The 17621-nt window shown below is 38.2% G+C and overlaps 1 protein-coding gene across 3 annotated transcripts; it reads left to right on the top strand.

Annotated features, from left to right (window-relative positions):
• The first annotated feature begins 1060 nt into the window (after window positions 1-1060).
• On the top strand, window positions 1061-17618 carry fbxw8 (F-box and WD repeat domain containing 8). Of its 3 annotated transcripts, XM_057326530.1 has the most exons (11): window positions 1065-1536; window positions 1627-1731; window positions 2276-2440; window positions 2621-2709; window positions 2956-3107; window positions 4041-4237; window positions 4733-4954; window positions 11250-11377; window positions 15663-15836; window positions 16757-16873; window positions 16952-17618. In XM_057326530.1, exons 1-11 carry the CDS (start codon window positions 1180-1182, stop codon window positions 17103-17105), a joined length of 1860 nt encoding a protein of 619 aa, XP_057182513.1. In that variant the 5' UTR covers window positions 1065-1179; the 3' UTR covers window positions 17106-17618. The 3 variants fall into 3 exon arrangements, with proteins under 3 accessions (XP_057182527.1, XP_057182519.1, XP_057182513.1); XM_057326544.1 differs by lacking the exon at window positions 15663-15836 and having other exon boundaries at window positions 1061-1536; XM_057326536.1 differs by lacking the exon at window positions 16757-16873 and having other exon boundaries at window positions 1062-1536.
• The last annotated feature ends 3 nt before the right edge of the window (window positions 17619-17621 follow it).

Genomic DNA, 17621 nt, shown 5'->3' with positions numbered 1-17621 from the left:
GGGCAGCGGAGCGCATCCGTGCGCGCGCACGGAGTCTCCAAGCGCGCTCAGAGTCTGCTCCACCGGCAGACAGCACATCGTCTATAATCTATTCTTCTTTTCTTTCTGAAATCTCGGTTTGGATGCAGAGAATCGTGTTTTGTTCGCCTGTCGATGGAACAGTGTGTGTTTGTTTCTGTCGGCTGTATTATTTATTAAAGTGTCACATGGTTTAGGGTTTACATCACCATCTCCCCTAAGAGAGAGGTAATGGTTAACTCTTCAATGTCCTCACTTCTCTCTGATCAACAGCTTTTGTCTTTTCGAGGGGTGGTCGTACAATTCACATTCATTCTTGATATGAATTGCATGACAGACTTAAGCAAGCCTTATGTAGCTATAATTTAAAACGTGTTGTGCATAAAAACGTGGGCATTTTTCTGCGTGAAAGGATGTAAACGTTATTAAAGAACGTTGGCTGTGAAAATAAAAATAAAATGACATTTTGGGGGGAATGTCGTTTTGTTTATTTCTATACATTGTTACTACGTTCTGCGTATAGGCTACATTTCTATTTTGTTCGTTTTGGAATGCAGAACGAAATACAACACAAGAAGAATAGAATAGGAACAAAAAACATGCCTTATGTATAATATTGGCGTGTGTTTAATAACATATAAATGTGCATTTCTGGCATATTGAACAGAATGTGCATTATAGTATTACTGAATAGAATAACAGAATAAGCGTGTTTTGGGATTTTATTTTACATATGCATTTTTGTGCATTAAATGTGAACTCCTGTTTAGATGAATTACTAAAAAGGTAAAATAATGTGTGGTATTTTGTATTATAACTGTCGTAAATTCTTATATATTGGACATTATAGACGGTTGGCAATCGTTTGCTGCTTAAGTGGATAAAACGCATCTATGTTATCCCAAAAAAGCGGTGTAGGTGGGCATCTTACAAGTCTTTCTTGACACAGCCATTGTCTCGTGTTTTGAATAATTGTTTGTTTGGGTGGGTCAGGCGCGCGCCGTGCGGAACTCAATGTCCCGCAATGTTCCACCCGGCGCCATTTCGCCACCGGACCGCCGTTTGTTTTGACGTTAACAGCGGTAGTCCACAAGTCTCGCAAACGAATACGACATTATTCAACATGAATGAAAACACAACATGACTATTGTGTAAACTGGAATGGAAGCCGACGAGCTTTCGGCCTTCCGAGAGCACTGGAAACATGAATTAAAGACCGAGAAATGCAGTAAAGACAAAGTGGGATATTTTGGACACCACAGTAAGGACAGTCCATCTGATCAAAACACAAGCTACTGGCAGAAACAGACTCAACCCAGGCCCAAAGATCAGCCGCAGTATGTGTCCATCGCCGAGGGTTTGTTGGACGGCAGAACCAGTCCGCTGCTGGACAGGATCAAGGAGGAGAGAACGCGCAGGAAGCGCGCACCCGAGAGCGATGCGATCAACAAAGGCGCGCCTCCCAAAAAAGTCAGCGGCTCATGCCATAAACTGCTTGAGCAGTTCATTCAGGATTTGGTAAGTGGTTGATCATGATGTACTGCGATTTTGGTGTTTAGTCATGGTTGTCTTAATACATCTCCATCGGTTGTGTTGTAATGTGTTCAGAATGAAGTGAATGACATCCCGTTCTTTGATGTGGAGTTGCCCTATGAACTGGCACTGAAGATTTTCCAGTTTCTGAGCAGAACAGACCTGGGCCGATGTGCTCAGGTAAATATATAAAGCCAGATAAATGCAAATTCTATTCAGTTTTATTCTCGTTCTGTTGTATCTAGATATTTTCTGGTCATTTGTATTCTATTCTGTTTAGTTCAGTAAGTTATATTCCTTTTCATTCTATTCTATTCAGTTCTGTTCTTTTAGTTTCTGTTCTATTACATTAAATTCGGTTCTGTTAAGTTTTATTCTATTCAGTTGTGTTAAATTCTGACGTTTTCTATTTAGTTATATTTTATTATGTTCATTTCTGTTTTATTTGTTCTGTTCTGTTCTATTCTATAATAATCTATTCCTTTCTTTTCTGTTTAGTTACATGTACATATATTCATTTAATAGATGGTTCTATTCTTTTTTGTTTTACTATATCCTACTGTACTCTACTTATTCTATTCTGATCTAATATTGGTATTCTAGTCAGGGGCTTTGATCTAGAGTGCCGCAAAGCAACACAATTTTAGTTTTCAGCCTTAAGAATGATCAAAAATGTTTTGTGATATTGATATTCCAGTCTTTTTCTTTCTTACTTTTGTTCCAGGTTAGTAAATCCTGGAAGGTTTTGGCTGAGGATGAGGTGTTGTGGCACAGGTTGTGTCTGAAGGAAGGTTTTCACAGCGGGGCAAGTATCTCTGACTCCCCCTGCTGGAAGAGCACGCTCAGGGACGCATGCAACACTGAGAACACCGTGAAATCGAACTGGAAGGTAAAACATCTTCAAATTAAAAAAGGAGCTACATCACTAGATCGCATTGAGGCTAATTTGTAGTAATTGAATGAAATTTGTTAGATTTGATTGGACAGCCATATGCATAAAACCTTGACTTTAAGCATTTGTCTTTACAACGATCATCTTAACTAAGTGTGTTTGCTCTGTTGCCAACAGAATCGTGTTGGGTCTATTCGCAACCTACAGTACGAGTTAGGAAAAGTGTTGTGTGATGTCAGTTCCTGTGCTGGGCTTGTTATAGCTGGGTATGTGTGATATTCTATATACATAGGACCATGAATGGTATAAAGTAACAAAATATGTATGTTTTCAATCATCTATTACATTTACATTTATTCATTTGGCAGACGCTTTTATCCAAAGCGACTTACAAGTAGGAGAGCATATAAACATTTTGTCAACACGCAAACTACCGTTGTCTAACTACCGTTGTCTTGTTCTATTAAGTTGTCATCTCACCGAAATCAGTGTATCACTCTCTTGTTCTGTAGCTACACCTCTGGTGATGTCCGTCTGTGGGACACACTTCACTGGGACACGTCTTACCTGCGCTCCACGCACTCCATCAGAAACGAGAGTCCAGCGCCTCACATCAGTCTTGTACGCATCAATAAAACCATAGCCACAGCTGCTTATGAGAACGGTGAGACTTCTTATTTAATACATTAAACTGGCTTTGTAACATTTTAGACAGTGAGGTTCAAATTGTGGGACCTTAAAATCTTAAATTAAAAATGTGTTTAAAACCTGGAAAATAGAAAGATGAAAGATTTTGAACATTTAAAACAAACAAACTAACACAAAATAACAGTTTAAAATCAAGAAATAAGTCAGAATATTCTAAACTATTTCACATGTAAAGTATAATTATAATTTTATATTCAAATTAAATTTCTTCTTATAATGGTTTTTTTAATATATAAAGATGTTTTTTTCAAATCCAAATTATACTGGGACAACATCATTTATTAGGTTTGGTATTTGGAGAATTTCATTATTCGATGGTTCCTGTTTTGGTTGCTGTTGGAGGTGAAGCACCTTATGTTAGAGATCTGCACGGGCTTTAAACGAAAGCCCGAACCCGGCCCGTACCCGAGATTGTTTAACCCGACCAGACCTGACCATTACAGTTACATTTTAAGCCCGAACCCGACGTGAACTGCTGCTGCTGCTGCTAACGTCACTTGCAGGGATGCTGAGGACACTACGGGCCAGTCTTGACAGTAATGACAAGATCATAATTCTTCCAGAGTGCAGCTTTCCCTGCATCATTTGGAACTGTAATACGGTTTCCATCGCTAATATTTTGCCTTATCGCACTCATCTTACCATCACCTGCTGTGTTGTGACAACGAGGACAAGAGCGGGGGCACGTGCGCAGAACAGTTTATGCGAAAAGTGTGTGTTTTTGTGGTCGCAGCGCAGCAGGCATGCAAACTTGTTTGTATATAGCCTATATATTTTTTTAGTTATGAACCCGACCCGAACCCGAGGCTATTCATTAAACATTAGCCCGCGAGTTTTTCGGGCCCGGGTCGGAGACCTCTACCTTATGTGTCTGTTGTTATTTGTTTAGGTGGTGTAGATGTTTGGAGCACTGAAACCGGTCTTGAACCCATTCATCAGTACCAGCACCTACAGAGGGTTCATGCTCTGGATCTAAGCCCAGACTGTCCAGCATTGGCCTCTGCATCAGGACCAGAGGTTCGCCTGGACTCCACAGATGAGCAGGGCTACTGGAGATCACAATGTCTCATTCAGCTACCCAAACCTGTACGTTTATTATTTCTTTATAAGTTTGAATTATTCATGAATCCCTCCTCAATCCAACGTCCATTTATATAAAAAAGAGATTGATTTTTGCACCTGCGAGACATTTCATAATGCCATCTTTAATTGACTGATATTGATTTTTTATGACAGAGGATATTTGTGTAAGTGTCTGATACGTTTTATTTTTCGAAATGCTGCATCTTTTCCATATTACGTTATTTTCCACAGAGATGTAATAATGACGTTAATGTTACAAAATATGTTGACATACTTTTGGAAGTATTGCACAAATCACACAATGGTTTTAATTCTCTTTACTTACTTAATTTTACTTCATTTAAGTCTTATGTTGAATGCACTTTTTGGGCTTTATTCTTTTGAGACCCACAAGATGGTGCCATCGATCGTTACACCTGACAATCGATTAAGTAAAAGTATAAATATCGGTCAGTATCAGTACTTGTGAAGAATCCTGAGATATCCCGTGTCTTTCAGGTAGATGGAGTGCTGGTGGTGCCAGGGAGGCGGGACTTCCCTTTGGTCACGGCGTGGGCAGGTGAAAGTGTTTACTTGTTGGATTCCAGACGGAAGGAAGAGGAACCAAATGTTCTTCATTTTGTGTACGGCCACCCGGTCACCTGTGTAGATGTGACGGCCTCCAAAGCTGCTCTGGGGGTCAAGAGCTGTGGATGGGGGATGAATGATGGCGGCAACAAGGTAGCTGCACAAGCACAGATCAATTAATAACACACAAAGGCCTAGTTTACCAAAAAGTCAAAATTCTGTCATTATTTATTCACTCTCATGTCGGTTCGACTCTTTCTTCTGTGGAACACAAAAGAAGATATTTTCAGAAATGTCTCAATGGTTTTGTGTTCATACACTGGAAGTCAACGGGGGCCAATGTTGTTTGGTTTCCAACATTACTCAAAATATCTTCTTTTGTGTTCTCCAGAAGAAAAAAAGTCATACAGGTTTGGAATGACATGAGGGTGAGTAAATGATGAAAGTGAACTGTCCCTTTAATAATGATAAAGAAATGTTGCAAGTTTACAAAAAAATATGCTAAAATAAGCTTTTATTTAAAGTAGCTTTGGGTGATTGTATGCTTTTAGGGACAATTCCCCTTGAGTAACCTAAGGCTGACAGTGGCACAGGGCGCAGTGGTGAAATTTTATAGACCATCCCCATGAGGTTTAAACCCAGTCTTATTTTTCCCAGCAGAATTCATAACACGGTCACCAACACGTTATCAACAAGTGGGGAATGTTGATCTCATGTGGTCAGTCTCTGATGTTTGGATAATTGAGCTCACCAGTGGAGCAGTGTGTCGATGTATTCCCAAAGTTACATGCAAACAAAACGTTGTTCGTTGTTCATGTTGTCTTAGAGATGAACCTGCAACCTAATGAATCCAAAGTTTGGTCCCAGAACCTCTCAAAACGGTCCCTGGTTACTCTCTTTACCACCACAAAGCTCAGAAGTTATTTTCAGGTTAATGATTCCCAACTGGAGGAGCATCTACCTCTGGGGGACTGGAAAAGATTTGTTAAAGGTCAAGTGTGTAGGTTTTAGGAGGATCTATTGACAGAAATGCAATATAATAAACATAACAATGTCTTCAGAGGTGTATAAAGACCTTACATAATGAAGCGTTATGTTTTTGTTACCTTAGAATGAGCTATTTCTGTCTACATACACCGCGGGCCCCCTCACATGGAATTCGCCATGTTGTTTCTACAGAGGCCCTAAAAGGACAAACTGCTCTACAGAGCACGTTTTGTAAATATGTTATCTCCTTCGGCAAAGAAGAGAAAACGTAACGACATCTTTGTCCTGTAAGAGCTGCCGTAGTGCTTCGAAAGGGAGGGGTGGAGTGAACCGTTGGTTGCAATTCACAACCTCACCACTAGATGCCACTACATTTCATACACTGGACCTTTAAACCTATATATGGAAATGACACCTTACAAAAATGCTAGTACTGTCAATAGATTTATAAAATTGTATATTTATAAAGTACTAATGATAGGTTAAAATGACAATTAATTATTTATTTTATGAAATTTTAGTCCTTTCAAAAGAAAGATAACAAAATTAAGTGTATACAAATTTGGAGTGTAAGAATATTGTGGCATGACATATTGCAGTACCAAAAATTTTAAATATGCATCATAGCGCTATAAACGTCTGTTTAATCCTATTGGTTGACCAACATGTGATCTATGTCAACATACATGTTTTAATGTTTTTTGTGCTTTAATTCGCTATTTGCACAAGATGGCGCCGGTGAACTTTTGGGACGCCAGGGTCGGCAGACTAATGGCCGGTCGAATAACAGTGCAAATATGGGTGTTTTTCAGATAAAAAAAGAAGAAAGTAATATATAAGCCATATGGCAGATCCTCTTTACATTGCTGAGCACTTCGTTAAGCCAAAACAACTCGGACTGGAAATTAGTCTGCCGACCCTGGCGTCGCAAAAGCTCACCGGCGCCATCTTGTGTAGGCCATTGCTTTAAAAAGTTCTCTCTTAGGGTTTAGCTTGCTTAACTCCTTTCTTAACATTCAGTTCCACTGAGAGTCCTATTCCTTTTTTTATTTACATACTCATTGTTTAATTAATTCTTTAAAAAATTGTACATACAGTAAAAATGTTACTGAAAATTGTTAATGTTTTGGAAATCTGTTTAATCTTTTCAATGATGTTTCAATGTGGAAACATTGTTATATAATCGTAATGGTGAACCCAGTATCATGAATCATATATACAGTATATGAATCATATCATTGCAGTGACATTAAAGATAATTCTTATCTAAAGAGTATAAAATAAAAGAATCACAAATCTGGGTTAGTCTAGACTAATCCTTACTGATGTGACCGTAACGTTGAGAAACAGCTGTGTGAAATTTCTCAAGAGCTTTGAGGTTAAACCCGAGCGATCCTCTCCTGATTTAAAGATCAGCCATCATGTGAACCATTGCTTGAAGCAGAGATTAAAAGAAACCTCTCCAAATCACAACGGACCTCTCTCAATGGTGTTTATCCAGCCGTTTACAGACAGCGAGGGTCTCGGGGGGAGCCCGGCTCACGTGAGGGATTGTAGTAGTTTATCAGTGAAGCGACGGCTGTAGATGTTGACAGTAATCAGATGAGTGCCTGATAGATGGATGCAGATGGTGTCCTGTTGTACAATACAATGCTTTGGCTCTTGTCCACTGACATCAACCCCCTTTAAACACTCTCATTAACCGAACCGGGACGGATATTTAGAGCCGACCGGGAGGGTGAACGACAAGCCAGTTTATCAATGTCAGCTTGCAGGAAAATTGTCTTGTTTCACTGTTAAATGGAAGGCAGTAATCAAGTTTTTCTTGTTGTATATGTTGTACATTTTTCCTTTTTAAACAGATTTTGTATTGCCTTACAATTAAACCGCTGTATTATAATGGTTTAATAGGTTTATTGATGATATATGGGGTGATGTTATTAATGGTACTTTTGATATATAGATGGTGCTGTTGGATTACCGTATTTATATAGCAAAATAACTGAATTATACTCTTGGTTATGGTAAAGAATACAATTACATTTATTAATTTAGCAGCAGACTTTTTCCAAAGTGACAAATTAGGGAGAAAACAAAACATCCCCCTTCATCCTTAGGGGTTTTGACATACAAAGTTCTTACATTGTTTAGAGAAGAAAAAGGCTCAAATTGAGCTGAAAGTGAAAATAGCTTAATTATAAAGAAGGTACATTATAATTAATTTATTATACAATTATTAATTATTATAATTTTTTAAAATATGTATTATTCAGATTTACAGTTTCCAACATAACAATACAAAGCAAAGACACACCCTCAAATGCAGAAAAGATTTTAAAATGGTGTTTTTTTACGTCTGATATTTTAGGAAGGAAATATTTATTGATTAATTACTAAATATTGTAACATAAGAATGGAACCATACTGTCTGTTTTTCCTGTTGTCACTCAACATCTGCAGTCGTCTACATCTTTCCATTCTGCCAATGGGCTAGTTGCACAAGATGGTGCCGCGCTAAGCTTTTGCGACGCCAGGGTCGGCAGACTAATTTCCGGTCGTATAACACTATCGAGTTGTTTTGGCTTAACGAAGTGCTCAGCAATGTAAAGAGGATCTGTCATATCGCTTATTATATATTACTTTCTTCTTTTTTATCTAAAAAACACCCATATTTGCCAGCCAAAAATCCTCTTTTAATACAGTGTTATACGACGGGAAATTAGTCTTCCGACCCTGGCGTCCCAAAAGCTCACCGGCCCCATCTTGTGCAACTTGCGAATTCATGATTAGCTCTTTCCTGTCAGCGTGATGTCATGTCTCTGTCAGTAGTGTTACATGTTGGCATGATTTTCAAGTTGCTAGGGGGTAAGATGTGTCGGCGCCAACACTGCTGATCTAAAATGTGTGTGTGTTATTTGATGAGAAGACATACTGTATGCGCCTCATTAAAACCTGTCAAAAACACGAGTTCGACAGTGAGCCATCTTTCATTCGTTAGCGTTTTTCATTTTACCCTTAAGAATTAACCATGGTTTTATTGTAAAAATGATAATAGTTTTACTACAGTAAAAGTTAGTTAGTATACACTATTTTCAACCAAGCATTGGGTCAAAGGGACCAACCCAACGCAGAAAATGTTTATAACCCAGCATAAGTTAATTTACAACCCAATAATTGGGTTTGTCATTTTATAAAGTATATATACATATATATATTTGAACAATTTATTTCTATAACCACAGTTTTATTACAAATATCAAGATTACTGTAGTAAAACAAGGGTGAATTTACTGTAGCTCAGTGGTTAGAGCATGGCGCTAGCAACGCCACGGTCATGGGTTCAATTCCAGGGATTGCAGATACTCAGAAACAATGTTTGTTTTACTACTAAAACCAACAACTATACTCTACTATAGTTAAACCACCATGGTTCATTTTTGTAAGGGTAGTTTAATAGGTGCCATATTGTACACAATTGTTTGATTGATTTTTGCCATTTAAGCGGCAAACATCAAAGTTTTGTAATGTTATATTTTATGATGATAATTTTATTATTATATACCTTACATTGCTCTCTACATCAATATATACAGTATATTTTTACAAATTTTATTATTGTTTTATGGTCGGAACAGCTCTAATTTACAGTGATCCGACAAATTCCAAAAAAGTTTGTTGCTATTTCTTGGTATTTGTTGACATTTGTCGGATCAGTGTGAACCTATATACAGTACATATAGAACCGTGGAAAAAATTAAGAGAGCATTCCAAATTTTTATTTCAAATCAGCATTTCTAGATGTATTGTGTCCATTCCATTTCATCAAAATCAAACCTCAGGAGTGACATAAAGTCATCCAACAGCAATGTGAAAGACGCATGAAAACTATGATGAAAATCGAGGTTATCACATAAAAAATACATTTTTAACTTTTTCTAAATACATGTACATTACTGTTGTGTTGATTAAAAGTGAATATGAACTTGTTTTCTTTGCAGTATTTGAGGTACACAGAGCATCTTTTCTGTTATTTTGACCTGTTTCTCCAGTTTTCATTTTCTGCAAATAAATGCACATAGAAACAATATTTTTATTTGAAATTTGGGAGAAATATTGTTAGTAGTTCACAGAATGAATAAAAAATTATCATTTGTGACCCTGGACCACAAAACCAGTCTAAAGTAGCACGGGAACATTTGTAGTATAGCCAAAAATACACTGTATGGGTCAAAATGATCGATTTTTCTTTTATGCCAAAAATCATTAGGATATTAAGTAAAGATCATGTTCCATGAAGATATTTTGTACATTTATCCACTATAAATATTTGAAAACTTTATTTTTGTGAGTAATATGCTATGCTAAGGACTTAATTTGGACAACTTTAAAGGCGATTTTCTCAATATTTAGATTTTTTTGCGCCCTCAGATTTCAGATCTCGGCCAAATATCGTCTTATCCTAACAAACCATACATCAATGGAAAGCTTATTTATACAGCTTTCAGACGATGTAAAAATGTGTTGTCCAAGGTCACATTTTACCTAAACACATACCTATAAATAGTACTTTTTAAAATCAGAATCATCTGAAATGGTCACTTAATTTTTTCCGCGGCTGTAAATGTTTAACTTAATAATTACAGAATATTGGCATATTTCTGATGTCTGATGATAAACTCCCATTGGCTGTCATTTTGGTTTCTTTCAAGGATGTTGGCAGGCAACACGGTGGCTCGCAATTACTCGTGTCTGGCCCAAACCGAAGGCACTAAATAGCTGGCACGAGCTCAATCCTGACATCATGCGCTCCCTCTTCTCTTTTGTTTAACATCTTTATCTGTTGCCTCAATAATTTGTGTCCAATTTGGCCGCACCGTTGACTTTCCTTTACTCGGTGTTCACATGGCAGCTGATGCAATCACCTAACCAATCTCTCTTTGGTTTGAATTACCTCAGAGAAAACTTTTCATTTGAGTGGGGTTAGTCACGAGCTTCGGATGCTTATAGTATCTGGAGGAGATGTGGGTGGGTTGCGGCATCTGTATGGGGGTACTGCGTTGATCGTTGAACTCACTTTTTTCTTTGGGGTCTCCAAAAAAAGTTTCAAATAATTCCCAGACGATACGTCCACACGACGACCGTCTGTTGTATAAATCTTTGTATATGATTGGCTGGCTTTTGTGTTAATTCGGTAAATTGTCGCAATTGTGCCCTAAAGCTGAAGTACTTAACAATTCAACGGCCCATATAAAAATATCAGCAAATTTCATTTGACATAGTTTTAGTGAAACAGACTGCTTCTGTTTTTTCTTTAACTAATTGTGTCGGCCTGAAATGTGTGTTAAAAGTTCGCAAGACATGAGAAATGTGTTGGCAGACATCTGCGGATGCAAGCTGTGGGCCTGACAAAAAATCCTGTGAGTTTCACAATCACACCAGGAGTTTTCCTCTCTCTCGTCAGATTCAGGTGTACAGCCTGGAGACCAGCCAGTCGGAGATAACCGTGGGGAACTCGGCGGGGGACTTCACCTGCGTCAACCTGCGAGACAGCCCCCCTCACCTGCTGGTGTGTGGAAACAAAGACAGGCGGTACGACACGACATGTGTACCTCATCTATCTCTGTTACGTTCACACATGCACACGTTTCTGTCATCTGTTTGGCATACTGAAACCTCTGTAAGTTTCTTAAACAGGGAGCGTTTGATGAGTTTTGACAGATAGTAGCGCTCTCATTTACACATGCAGCTGGCGTTAAAGGGATGCTTCACCCAGAAATGAAAATTCTGTCATCATTTACTCACCTTCGAGTTGTTCCAAATCTGTATAAATGTCTTTGTTCTGATGAACACAGAGAGAGATATTTGCAAGAATGCTCAAAACCAGTCAGATTTTGCCCCCCCCCATTGACTACCATAGTAGGAAAAAATACAATGGTAGTCAAAAGTGCCCCAGAACTGTTTGCTGTCCTACATTCTTCAAAATGTCTTCTGTGTTCAGCAGAACAAAAAGAATGATAAAGTATTTTTTCTTACTATGGGAGTCAATGGGGGGCAAAATCTGTCTGGTGAGTAAATGATGACAGACTTGTTTTTCTTAGACTTTGTTTGTAATTACCATTGACAATTCTAACAGGTTATGTTTATTATAATGCAGTAAAAAAATCCTGCCTAGATAAAAATATAAAACCATCATATTGTGTATACTGTATATTTATGCATTTGGTAAATGTTTTTATCCAAAGTGACTTACAGTGCATTGCAGGTACACTGGAAAAAAAAACAAGTAGTAGGATTTACTTTTTTAGGGGGTTTATTTGCGCAAATTTTCGTATGTAAATTTTACTTTAAAAAATGTTTTCAAGTTTTTGCACACAGTTTATTTAAGTGAAAACTTAATAAAGCAAATAACACAAATAATTAAGTAAATCCTAATAGTTGTTTTTATCAGTGTATACTTTTGGGAATAGTCTTCATTTGATTTCTTATTTCAGATTTCTTATTTCATCTGAAGAGAATGGACATTACCAGATTCAAACATGTGTCTCCTGAATTTCATGGCTCAATGTGACCGACATTTGCGCTAACCGCTAGGCCAAAGCTCCGACAGCAACTTGGGCGCTTACGTCAGTTTCTGACAGACATTAAAGCGATAGTTCACCCAGAAAGGGAAGTTCTGTCATCATTTAATAACCCTCTTGTCATTTGTATGACTTTCTTTCTTCTGCAGAACACAACGGGAGATATTTTGAAGAATGTTGGTAACCGAACAACGCCGCTACCCATTGACTTGCGTTAGTTTTGTGTCCCTACAATAGAAATGAATGGGTATCGCTGTTGTTCGGTTGTGACGACATTCTTCAAAATATCTTTTTTTTGTGTGATGACAGGAGGGTGAGTAAATAATGACAGAATTAATTTTTGGGTGAACTGTCTCTTTAATAGATGCAAACAAAGCACATCCGATAACCAAGACTACAGCACAAAAAAATAAAACGCATCTAATTCTTTTCCAAAGTGGAAGAACTTTTTTCTCACAGCTGCGTTCCTTTCAAAAACGGTGCGAGCACTCGGTCTCGCTCTCAACTATTTTTGGCTTACCTTGAAAATAATTTCGCAGAGAGCTTCTGAAAAGCTGCAGGCACTTACAGAAGAGGGGGTAGTAATGATGAAAAGCTCTCGGTTTGAAAGGATTGCGTTATTGTCAGTGGGGCATCACCGAGGGCTATTGATTAAGCGGACAAAGAGATCCCGGAGACTAGAATAGACGCGGTGCATCTGCCCGGCAGAACCACGAGCGCCGTCCACATCCGATGTCTGCGTCTCAATTAGTCTTCGCTGAATAAAGAGCCATTTCATTGACACTCGTGACAGCAGGAGCGCTATTTTGGCAGGTGGAGAGTTGCTTGGCAGGTCTTTGTAAATAAATTCCGACTGCATCTTCGCTCGGATACTTTATGGAGTGCCAAGAATGAGGACCTGATGTTTCTATGGCCAGCTGCGGCCTCTTTTAAAGCATCCCTTCTTGTTTTTCTTCCAGCCACAATTTTGACAAAGCGAACACTCTCACCTTTTGTCCATCTTTGATGGATAAATGAAACGAGATGGTCCTTCGAGACTCATTTTGGCTGGAATAATTTGACCCCACCTGATCCAACTCTGGGCAAAACACAAAACAACCCAGAGAAAATGAGACTTGGGTCCTGCCCTTTATAAGTGTGGCCGAAGGCCAGGACCTAATGCATCAGTCCTGCTCTCTCCGGTTTTTCAGCATCTGCGCTGTGAAGAGAGAGAGAGAGAGAGAGAGAGAGAGAGGAATAGGACAGATAAAGCTTGGCTCTGTGTGTTTGTGTGTTTTGGTGCCTGATTGGATCTGGCTGTAAAGAAAAGAGAATTGTGTTTGGCTAAACATCTGAACAGGAAGTTTACACAGCGTGAAGGAGCCATAAGTGATATGTGTCCAGCTTTGTGCATGGAGAGAGAAAAAGAGAGGGAGAGCTTGTGTTTTGCTCATAAAAACAGAAACATTTATGGATAAATGTGACCAACAATTTTAAAGAAATTGCTCTGAAATAGTACAATTGCAGCAGTGGTTCTCAAACTTTTTCGTTGTAAGGCCCCCTTTGTGTAGAGTGCATCGCTTTGCGGCCCCCCAAATAAAGACTTATAATCTTAAATTTAACATTTTTATTTAAACAAAAACATATTCGGTTATACAATGCTGAAACATCAATTCTTTTGTCTGGTGGTCTTATTTTTCTGATGTTTGATTGCATAAAATCTATGATCAATTTCTATATTTCATAAAATGCCACAAAATCTGTGGCCCCCTGGATCCATCTCGGGGCCCCCAGTTTGAGAACCACTGAATTACAGTACCCGTCAATAGTTTGGAAACTCTGAAATGTTTCTATTGGACGTCGAAGAAAAAAATGTGGAGTGTAAAAACGACGGCACTTTACCAAAGACACGTAGTTGTGACGTATTGCCTTTTCATTTTCACATCACGTATCAGGCATCTATTTTTAACTAAATAAAGACATGAAAAATGGAATAACAGGTGGTTAATAATAAAGCGCCATAGACTTTGGGGTAGCAGGTCTTTATTGTCCCAATAATAATAATAGCATATTATATATGAATTCAAATTCTGTGATCATTTAGTCACGCTCGGACCTGTATAAATGTCTTTGTTCTGCTGCTACACACAAAGGAAGATATTTGGAAGAATGTCAGTAAACAAACAGATCTCATCCCCCATTGACTCCCATAGTATTCGTTTTCCCTACAAATGGGTCACAAATGTTACTAACTAAAAGTAGCACATTGAAACTGTTTAAGGGTAAGTTGTGTTTTGTGCAGTGAATTGCTGACTGCTAAAAACAAACTGAAAATACTGAACTGAAAATGAGATGTTTAGAAAGGAGCATTCTACTGTAATTATAAACGCAACATCATTTTCCTGTTCAATCAATGTTGTTTTCAGATTGCTTGCGTATGATTTTAATTGACATTTCTTCATTTTAAGACGTTTTGTTTTTGCATTATAAAAACATTCTGTCACTATATTAACTCCCTGCACAGGTGTCTTATGCAGATGTGCATTCTCAGTGCATGAATTCGTCTCTCCCGTTATATTCAGTTGTTGGGATTTTAGCTGCGTGACACCAATATTCTTGATGAATTAAAAAAAGCCTGTCGGCTGACAGCTCAGTAGCACTAGATCTTCTCTTAGCATTAGATTAATGACCAGCCGGTAAATACATTACACCCTCTTACAAGAATAAATGCTTCGGTAAAATTAAACAAGAGCAACAGATAAGGACGAGCCCATAATTACTCACAACATTAAATCCTGCTTGCCTATGCATTAACTATTCATTGTGACTAATATCTTTTGTGCTCTAAGTGATTTTTCTGTCCAAGCAAAATTAAATTTTGCCGATTATCTTTTGGAAAGCGCCGGCATGGAGTCATCTTTTGGCTGCCTTTGGTACCATTAAAGAGAACAGATGGATTTGAGCTCCTTTGGGTCTGGAAAAGTAATTTCTTTGTACTGGCCACTAATGTCAACTCGCAGTGGTGTTCTGTTAGGGGAATAAAGCTGTCGTATTGTCGTTTTTCGGACATATTAGTCTTGCATAGCCAAACTTGAGAATATTGGCATAAAGTCTGGTGCACTTTGCAGTTTTTTTCTGCCCAAGAACTGAGGAAGAGATTGTGAGACTGTCAGCTTTACCGACATGACAAATGTTCTGAAAAACCGAGTTGTATTTCTTCAGAGACATACTCACAAGAAAAACAGTTAAATTCTGTTCTGCTACTGACACGTCGCGCAGTGTACAAGTAATGACGTTTACTCGTTCTTCTGTTTCAGTGTGAGAGTGTTTGACTTGCGTACCGGCTCCTCAGTTGTGTCTCTATATGCCCATCACATGGGCGTGACCACCGTCCAGGCAGATGATTGGAAGATTGTCAGTGGTGGTGCTGAGGGATTGGTCAGTGTGTGGGAGATGAGGATAGGAGCCAAACTCTGGGAAATGCACAACAGGTAACGATACTCGCTTGTTTGTTCCAATATGGACATGACCTCAAACCTCAAATCCTGCTTGACTTTGTAATTAGACTTTTTTGAGTGTTGAGGGTTTCTTTTTTTCACTTGACAAAATCACCCAGAACACCCTGGCAACCGTACAGACGGGTTCAAAGCAACAACATAAACAAAGGTTACTGCGCATGCGCACGTTTGTGGACTGCCCTTAACTTTCTCTACACATCCGCAAAGAATAGAGTGCCTGTAGATTATTTCTGATAACAAGCAAAAGAAACCGAGAAGAACCGTTTCGTGGCTAAACTTGCCTCGCTAATATTTTGAATTTTATATTAAGCTCAACCGCTAGATGTCAATGGACCATACGGTTTCTATAAATGCGACACAGTTACATGACCCATTCAAGAAATTGTTTATTTAATCTAATTAACATACAACAAAATTCAACAAATCATTTATATAATACAATTATTATACAATAGAATAATTATATAAATTCATATTAATATTTATATTAATTAAATATCCCAATCCCAGGGGATTGCATGTAGTCAGAAACAAATGTATAATACAATCCAAAGTCGCTTTGGATAAAAGCGTCTGCCAAATGCATAAATGTAAAATCACAATTATACCGGTATATTGTGACACCCCAATACAAAGAAAGACTTTAGTTTTAAATATTCTTTTGTAATTCTTTTTGCCGTCCTCCTGCGAGATCCTGTGGACTTGACTGATCATCCCAGCTCCAGGCAATCTCCGTCAACAACCAAGAGCACCCTTGTTATTTTAATACTAACTTTTTGTCTGTTTTTGAAACAATGCAACATTGTCAAAAGCGCTATATAAATCAAATTGAATGAATGATACAGTTTCGTGTATAATCGACATGGATATCAGACTCTTCTGTCTGTGTACAGGCACCCAGTTCGACATATAGAGTTTAACGGCAGCACTCTAGTGACGGCTAACATCCCTGATGAGAAGCAGCCTCGTGGGGCTTGTATCACAGACGATGACCTCACCGCTCACCGACGGTGACTACAGATGCCTGCTGTGTTATCTTTGCTATTGTTTGACAGACTATTTATGTTGTATTTGTATTGTTTCTGTAGACACAGGGGACTGATCTGTCACTATGATTTCTCTATGGACTCGTCGGCACCGGATCATGTTCTGCCCATCTGCAGGTCAAACTACATCGAGTCGTCCGGTTACAACTTTAACATTGGCTTGGCCATGCCTTATGATATATTGAGTGGCCCTTAGGCTGGCATCTGTTTTGCAGTTCTTTCGGGTCAGGCTTCACAGAGAAAACATATTTTGATGTTTGCTGAAAAGTAATTCAAGTCATACTTTGTAAAGTCGTCTGAATTTGGATGACCCAGTTTTATATGGATGATTTTTTTCTCTGCTGAATTTACGGCCTAATTGTTTCTTTCCAAAAATCACTTTCGTTTCCATAAATCTTTGTTTTAAATTAGGTTTCGTGTTTGCACATTTGCTGTAGTATAAGAATATGAGATGTATATATTTGTTGTTTTGAACAACAATAATTTGTGTAATACATACTTTTGAGCATAAATTAAAGCATACTTAAATGCTTTGAGTACCACGTTACACACCCCCTAATATGTATTAAAATATAACACTCATAATAAATACATATTTGTCAAAAAGATTGCATTTTATTGTAATGAAACGGTTGGCCAGTCAGATAAAGTGAACCAGCTGAACAAGCGCAACGTAAGAATAGCTCCTTTTTTTTGTTCTAGAGTTCAGGCT

This window comes from Triplophysa rosa, linkage group LG2 (assembly GCF_024868665.1).
Source record: "Triplophysa rosa linkage group LG2, Trosa_1v2, whole genome shotgun sequence".
Classification (NCBI taxonomy): domain Eukaryota; kingdom Metazoa; phylum Chordata; class Actinopteri; order Cypriniformes; family Nemacheilidae; genus Triplophysa; species Triplophysa rosa.
The sequence above is the reverse complement of the archived record's forward strand: the minus strand, read 5'-3'. Positions and strand labels throughout refer to the sequence as shown.